At 36.1% G+C, this 8,443-nt stretch overlaps 1 protein-coding gene and 1 pseudogene across 7 annotated transcripts; both read left to right on the top strand.

Annotated features, from left to right (window-relative positions):
- The first annotated feature begins 1,384 nt into the window (after positions 1 to 1,384).
- LOC112528813 (12-oxophytodienoate reductase 1-like) lies at positions 1,385 to 5,614 on the top strand. 7 transcript variants are annotated; one of them, XM_025139900.1, is made up of 6 exons: positions 1,385 to 1,474; positions 2,915 to 3,075; positions 3,454 to 3,594; positions 3,724 to 3,854; positions 4,148 to 4,327; positions 4,873 to 5,614. In XM_025139900.1, exons 2-6 carry the CDS (start codon positions 3,002 to 3,004, stop codon positions 5,454 to 5,456), a joined length of 1,110 nt encoding a protein of 369 aa, XP_024995668.1. In that variant the 5' UTR covers positions 1,385 to 1,474; positions 2,915 to 3,001; the 3' UTR covers positions 5,457 to 5,614. The 7 variants fall into 7 exon arrangements, with proteins under 7 accessions (XP_024995668.1, XP_024995674.1, XP_024995670.1 ...); XM_025139906.1 differs by having other exon boundaries at positions 4,151 to 4,327; XM_025139902.1 differs by having other exon boundaries at positions 1,429 to 1,481.
- Positions 5,548 to 6,577, top strand: LOC112528526 (annotated as a pseudogene).
- The last annotated feature ends 1,866 nt before the right edge of the window (positions 6,578 to 8,443 follow it).

Here is an 8,443-nt window from a genome sequence, read left to right on the forward strand (position 1 = left end):
GTACTTGTCTTTCATATATAAAAACATAAAAATAAAGAAGATCAAAGAGAGTTGCACAAGTGCATCTACATATTGATGGGGTTGAATATAGAGTATCCAAAAAAGAATTAGTTGTTGTTAGGTTAATTTTTTATTAAGTCATAAATTGTCTGTATAGATTAAACATAATTTTGTTTCGAAAATGTTTTTTCATAGATAAAAGAAGCTTATTTTCTAATTAGGATGAGTAAGGGGCTGTTCAAAAGTGACTTTCTAGAAAAAAAATTCCTCTATTTTTTAAATTTTATATCATTAACTTACCTATATAATTGATCAAATAACTCAGGGGTTGTTTGGTAGGCTCTTAATGGTTACATTAAGAGCCAATCGCTGAATCGGTCAGAGGTTGCAAGTGTTTTTGGCAAAAAAAAACCCACCTCTTAATGGTTACAAACACCTCTTAACCATTTTGACCCTTATACTCCACTCAACCATTCAGGGGCTGTTTTTTTTCCATCTTTGCCCCCATCTCACTCACGCAGACCSTGCTCGCTTCCATTCCTCTTCCCCTTCCATTCCCGATCGAAGCACATATCCTCTTTAATCGGAGCGCCGGTCGTCCATCGTCAGTTCCCGATCATCCTTCCATCGTCGCACCCCGATCGCCTCGTCTCCGGTCGCCTCTTCGTCGCCGCCTCGTCGCTGCTTCGTCGCCGCCTCGTCGCCGCTTCGTCGCCGTCGCCTCGTCGCCTTCCGCAGCCTCACGTCGCCGCCTCGTCGCCTTCCGCAGCCTCACGTCGCCGCCTCGTCGCCTTCCGCAGCCTCACGTCGCCGCCTCGTCGCCTTCCGCAGCCTCACGTCGCCGCCTCGTCGCCTTCCGCAGCCTTCGTCGCCGTCGCATTTGGTTTAGGGTAGCATTTTTCTGTCTAGGGTTTGGTTTAGGGTAGCATTTTTCTGTCTAGGGTTTGGTTTAGGGTAGCATTTTTCTTTGAAAATTGATGGTGTTTATTGCTAACTTCATGTTTGTAACAATGTTAATGATGATTGGATTACCTATATTTTGCAATTTCTTGAGGATTTGTGATATTGATATGAAGAACATGAAGAACATCATCTTTTTTTTCTAAAARAATGTTTAGAATTGATTGTATTTCTTGAGGGTTAAAATGGTAATTTTGCTGTCATTCAGAAAACAATTACCAAACAAMTTTGTTTCATTCAGCACTTAACCATTCTGACCCTCTTAGCCATTCTAACCTCTTAGCTATTCTGAACTAAATCATTCAGCAACTGCCAAACAGCCCCCTAGTCGTTAGGCTTATTAAATTACCAACAAACAATTCAGACCTCTTTTTAACAAAAAATTAAAAATTAAAATTAGGCCTCTTTCTTCTAATCCCCTCGCCCCCTCGTGGCTGACGAGCACCGAGCCCCAGGCATGACGCCGGTCAACGGGGTTGCTCCACCGCCGCTGAACGGCTGAACCCCAGACTAAGTATGAAGTATCTTACTCTCTTGTTTAATGCTTATTGATATATTTGATTTCTTCTGCTTATTGATTTGCTTGATTGCTTCTGATTATTGATTTGCTTCTAGTTGCTAATAAGAAACAGTAATCCCAATTTCGATTTAAATGATCTACAACCAGTTTATCTTCCCATCTTGAAAATAGCTAGATGTAATTCCTTTAATAATACGCAGTTGAGAATCATTATAAAAAACCCCAACTTAACTTGTTTGTAGGGGTTTAAAAAAGTGTAATGGCCTATGAGGTTGGTTCTAAAATAGATAAAGAAGGTAAAAGAGCTGGAGATGATGAGGAAGACACTGATAATCTTCCTTCCATAACCTCTTATATACAAGCCAATAAACCTGCCCCTACCTCTGTAACTCTGTTCCTAACAAGAAAAAATTAGAGTTTAAAGAGACTCAAGAAGAAGAAGTTGTTCTTGAAAGAGAAGCTGAGTGATCCTTAACTTATCATCAGAGAGAGAGAGAGAGCACAACTGAAGAACATTATGGTGGAAGCAGCCTACCCTCAACTGCTAAGATAGTGACTTCAGAATGCAATTGCTTTTGAGATGTTTGAACAACAGCTAACTGTAATCTGTAACTATTTAATAGGTGAATAACCATCCTTCCTACCTTCTAAAATTATATCGACAAGTGATTCTTAACAACCATACAATTTTACGATAAACGTCCTTCTGTAACATAGTTTTGTATGTCCTCTTTACAATTGTATTGGTTTTTGTTATTCTTGGAAGTTTTGGGAATCTTATAGCTTCCACATTAGAGTTCATGTTCTAAAATCTTAATGTTCACTCGAGTGGGTTTGTATACTTGTAGTTGACTAACTAGTTTCACTTCTTAATGCTATGGATAAGTATTTAATAAAGCAACAACAATTAGGAAACTATTAATGATAGTTATAAACAAAGTCTTATGAAAATCAACTTACACGATTTTCTTGCAAATCTTGCATCATGGATTAGGCTTTCTTTTATATATTTATTTTAATTTGTATTTACATAATAACATATAAGAGGTCCGCCCAAAATTTAAATCTTAGCTCCACTCCTACATATAAGTATAATTATAACAGACATGACCTGTTAGCCGATCTACCTACTAATTAAACATCTACCTACATATTGCTTGGAAGTTCAGAAACCTACATTTTTCTATATGATAGTTAGTCCATTTCATCCTCCCATGATAATATTAAGAGTATGGCTCAATTTATAAAAGTCTTGTCATTTGTTTTTTAAGTAAATAATTACTTTAATTATTGGAATCTAGAAAGTGTACATCCAAAGCAATCAATCTGCAACCACTTGCATCTTGTGTGTTGGTTTAATTAACAACAGGTCTGCAGTTCTCCTCCTTTGTATCAGAGTTCAATTTTTCTTATATCTAAACAACAATGTTATAGTGTGCAGTGATCAGTTTCTTTCCCTTGTTTTTAGTGGGATTGGAGAAGGAAAAAGAAATCCCATTTGGGAATCACTAGATAGGAGAGATGGAAAGCCAAGAAAGAGAGCATATCCCTCTTCTCACCCCTTACAAGATGGGTAATTTCCAACTTTGCCACAGGTATCAACAGACCCTTTACAATCCTCATTCTCTTGTGTTTTCCTTTATTGAAACAACAAAGAAACTCATATGTAACCACTTGGGTTGTGGCGCAGTGATTCAGACTCAGGGGGATATAGTGGAAACCTAATCTTCCCTGGGTTCAAATCCAAGCGCTGCTAAAGCCCTTGTGGCTGTGGAGGTTCACCTGTGTTGACTCCAGGCCATTCATGGTTGCTTGGGGATTAGTCGGTGCACATAAACTGGCCCAGTTACCCACAGTTACCCCCAAAAGAACTCTTATTTATTTTTTTAAAAGAGATCATTCGTATTCATATCTTAATGGTTGTAAAGATTTGATCCAATTAGATCTCTTTTGTTTGAGTTAATGTTGTACAGGATTGTTTTGACACCGATGTCAAGGTTTAGATCTTACAACAGTCTTCCTCAATCACATGCTATCTTATATTACTCTCAAAGAGCCACCGATGGAGGCTTTCTCATTGCTGAAGCTACCGCTATATCACCTGCTGCTCAAGGGTACAAATTCTGGAAGAAAAAAAACATTTGAAAATAACGCTTTAAAACATGCAATTCAGTTGTACTAAATAATGATTATCGTTAGTTTCAACCTCTTGAGATCGTTTAGCCATTTTTGTTTGGTTTAAGGTTTAGGGATGTTCCTGGCATATGGTCAAAGGAACATATTGATGCATGGAGACCCATTGTGGATGCTGTTCATGCCAAAGGCGGCATATTCTTTTGTCAACTTTGGCATCCTGGGAGGGCTTCAGATCAAAGTAAGTTTTAGATCCTCAGATTTAGGAGTACATACATTTTTAGCAGTAGTACTTTTCTTATTGTGATTGTTAGTTAGTGGACTAACTTACGGTGATTGCTCAGGAACGTATGGCAGTGAGAAGAGTTAGTTAGACTTAAGTTTCTTTTTCTATAATCTAGCGCTGTAGATCTATTTTCCGATACAGAAAACTTATGTGTTTCTCTCTGTTCTCAGTTTTGAGAGTTGTGTTAGTAAGTTTTCTTTGTTGTTATTTCATGGTCTTTAATTGGGAGTTGAGTGTGATTTTGAAAGCAGGTTTTGAGCCAAACACAGGAAGCTCTCCAGTCTCTTCGACAGATAGAGCATGTAGTTTTGTGGAAAGCGACGGTGAAGTTTTGTTTGAATTTCCAACCCCTCAAAGACTAAAAGCTGAAGAAATTATTGTAATTGTTGACGATTTCAGAGTTGCAGCAAGGAACGCTATGGAAGCTGGCAAGTGTCTTAGGAGTTGTACCCACTACAACAAAATCGTCTTTATAGACATCAAGTAACTGAGCAAGTATAAATATTCTAATAGACTGCAGACTTAAATTTTTTAAGATTAAACAATTGAAAATCCTATGTAAATGTGTTACAATAAAATGTTTTGGCATCCTTACGAGGTTTTTTCTGGACACCTTTTGAAATTAAATGTCCTATTAACTCTTTTATATGACATTTTGAGAAGTGTCCTATGTATACATACACTTGTTTTTATGATGCTTATTCAAATAATGTAATATGAAAAGACTAATAGGACGCTTTATTTAAAAGTGTTCTAAAAAAATTGTTAGACGTCCAAAAGTGTCGTATCAACTTATTGTAACACCTTTATATACGATCCATAATTATTTGTTCCTATAAACTTAAGTCCTATAAGCAGTTTATTAAAACGTGTAGGCATATTTGGCGTCCTATAAAGTTGATTTAGTTGTAGTAACCAAATCTTCTTTGTTTTCTTTTTTCTTAAAGTATATTCTAATATAAGTGAAATGCAGGCTTTGATGGTGTCGAAATCCATGGGGCAAATGGTTATCTAATTGACCAGTTTTTAAAAGATCAAGTCAATGATCGAACCGACGAGTATGGAGGTTCGTTAGAGAAGCGTTGCAGATTCGCCCTTGAAGTAGTGGAAATCGTGGCAAACGAGATTGGAGGCGAGAGAGTTGGCATTAGACTCTCACCATTTTCAAATCACATGGATTCAGTAGATTCAAACCCAGAAGCTTTAGGTGTTTTCATGGCTAAATCACTCAACAAATACGGCATTCTTTATTGCCACATGGTGGAGTCAAGAACTGAAGTTACAGAAGAGAAAAGTGAATGTTTGGTTCCTATGAGACAAGCCTTTAATGGTACTTTTATTGCAGCCGGTGGGTACGAAAGGAGAAATGGTAACGATGCTATAGCCCAGGAACGTGCGGATCTTATAGGTTACGGTCGTTTGTTCTTGGCTAATCCTGATTTGCCCAGAAGATTTGAACTTGATGCTCGGCTTAACAAGTACAAAAGAGAAACATTCTATACGAGCGATCCAGCTGTCGGCTACAGCGATTATCCTTTTCTTGAAATGCCCGATTAATGCGGGAAAAAGCCTGTCGGAATGGGAACATATTTATAGGTCTGTAAAGCCGTTAGTAGGAGTTTCCGTCAAGATATGTTACATGCGTAAAATGGGGTTTAGATGAATGAGAAATTGACTATCAACTAGGTTACTGAAATCGAAACTTCACTTCTATCATCATTGTCGTATGCTATTTATCATATCTATTGTTGTTGATTCTGCACCTAATTTTTTTTTTAATTGTATTTTCATCATTTATGAAAGAAAAACAAGATTTTATTTGAAGATACGTTGTAGATTTTTTTAAATGAAATTATTCATTTATTTGAAGAAATGTTAAATAAGTGTTACATAAAAATTGTTTTCACACTTTTCAATATTGTCATATTATAACATCTTATTCTGAACTGAAGTATAGTAAAAAAAAATTGTTAACATATCGACATATCATATTATAACACTTTTTACATCATACTCATAATTGTTTGTCCTAAAATTTCAAGTTAGGATATATTTTATGACAGTATTAAATTGTGATGTGTTGAAACCAAATTTTCTTATTCCATTTTTAAAGTACCGGATTTGATGGGGTCCAAATCCATGGAGCTCATGGTTATCTTATTGACCAGTTTCTGAAAGATCGAACCGACGAGTAGGGGGATCATTAAAGAACCGTTGCAGATTCGCCCTTGAAGTAGTCGAAACCGTGGCAAATGAGATCGGAGCCGATAGAGTCGGCATCAGGCTCTCGACATTTGTGAATTACATGGATTCGGGATATTCAAATCCAAAAGCTCTAGGTCTTTACATGGCTAAATCGCTAAACAAATACATGTCTTTATTTTGACGTGGTTGAGTCAAGTATGGAAGTTATCAAAGAGCGAAGCGAATGCTTAGTTAGTTTGGAACCCATGAGACTGGCTTTTAATGGTACTTTTATTGTGGCTGGTATGTACGAGACGGAAGATGGTAACGACGCTATAGCTAAGGAACGTGTTGATCCTGTGCCATATGGTCTTTTGTTTTTGGCTAACCCCGATTTGCCTAAAAGATTCGATCTCAACGCTCCGCTTAACAAGCATAAAAAAGACACATTTTACACGAGTGATCTAGTCGTTGCCTATACTGATTATTCTTGAAACGATCGTTTGGGTTACGATATGTTAAAAAGAACTGCAAAAACTTCGTTTTATTATAATTAACCAATCTAGAAAAAGGGTGAGAAGTGCTTTCGACCTTATTAAATTAAGTATTTATATAGAGTAAATTTTGTATGAATATAGCCGTTCAGGAATTTAACAACCTTGATTCATTGGTGTGGTGGAAAGAAAAACAACCATAAGTTACGATTTTTGTGGCCATATATTGTTAGAAGTTTTACTAATTGCTCAAGCTACCAACTTAGCTTTAGAATCTGCTTTTTCATTTAGTGGTAAAATACTTTTGGAACAAAAAATGTGACTTACATCAAAATCGCTTGAGGTTTGCATTTACCTCGAGAGTTAGTTGGATGGCTAAGATTATAGATGAGCAAACCACTCACAAACGGACCCATGGCGTTTTTGTGGTGGCACGTGCCACCATTCTTTCTTCCGTCGCATTGTAAAAAGTTATAGGGTCGTGTAAAGTGTAACCGTATCAATTCGTTGTGTGTCACCGTGTATATTTTAAAACTACAATGGAGATACAAGTTTTTTTTATAGAGTTGGTTTGTAAGATTTTTCTTCTACGCCGGACCCGAGTTTGAATCTTGTTGGGGTCATTTTCATAGTTTTTTGCTTTTGATTTTATATTATATTTCTGGAAAAAATTTGCAGTAAAAGACTTGAAAACAAAACTTTATATATGAAAAACAATGAACTAACCAACAAAGCAATGATGATTTTGTAAAAAAACATTCATGTATTTGTTTCTTATAGTTAAATGATACCATTATTTGAAAAAAAAATTTGAATTTGTCCTTAGTTAACCGGTTGGTCCTCAAACTTGAACTGGTGCCTCCTTAACCGGCCCTAATCTAACTCATTCTACAAGTAATAAACATGGACCGATTGTAATCGATCGGACCGTCGGTCCAATCCCTTAACCGATCGGTTAAAACCAGTTCCCCTAACCGGCTTAGTTTTTGTTTTTGTTTTTTATGTTGCATTATTACTATATTTTAATACCTCTTTAGAATTATTTTATTAACACATGAGTTTAGGAGTGTTCATCGGTTGAAATCCAATGGATTTAGATGGATCCGATTCGATCAAATCATCAATTGCATGTTGGATTTTGTCATCCAAACCGATTCGGTTAACATTGACATTCGATCTGATCCAAATCTAATGAATGATTGGATCGGATCGGTTTCATCCATTGGATGTTACTATTGGTTATCCATTAGATCAGATTGATTTGCCCAGTCTTTTGATCCAACACTCAACAAATTAATCCACCATTTCAACTAATTCTTCATATATTTTCTTAAGTTATTAAAAGACAATGTATATAAATATCAACTAAAAAAAAATCAGAAAATGTTAATAATTTTATATAGTTATTAAATGGATAATAATTGGATAGTTATTGGATGGTCATTAGATTAGATCGGTTCGGTTTTATTGGATGTTAGATTGTAGTCCGAAAATTTTGAAAGTTTGGATATGATTCAATTCGATCCGATTACAATTGAATATTTGATTAGATCAATAGGTTTCAATTAAATCAATCGATTCAAATTAGATCGGATAACTTTCTGCACACCACCGTCAGATAAATTGGTATGTGAAGCAACCAAATCTTGGATCCAACCCCTCACCAACCATCCCATTAATTATTGGTCGGCGTGCCAAGTGCTGGACTCCCACCCTCCCCACACCATACATTTAATATAACTAGAAGAGTACTCGCGCAATGCAGCGAGATACATCGTGTTTTTAATATTTCATTTTATTCTTTATCTCAGTCGATGTTATAATATGACTTTATGTGATTTTGAGAAAACGATGATGTTTTTATTT

Source organism: Cynara cardunculus (genome assembly GCF_001531365.2).
Source record: "Cynara cardunculus var. scolymus isolate 2C chromosome LG 15, CcrdV1, whole genome shotgun sequence".
Classification (NCBI taxonomy): Eukaryota; Viridiplantae; Streptophyta; class Magnoliopsida; order Asterales; family Asteraceae; genus Cynara; species Cynara cardunculus.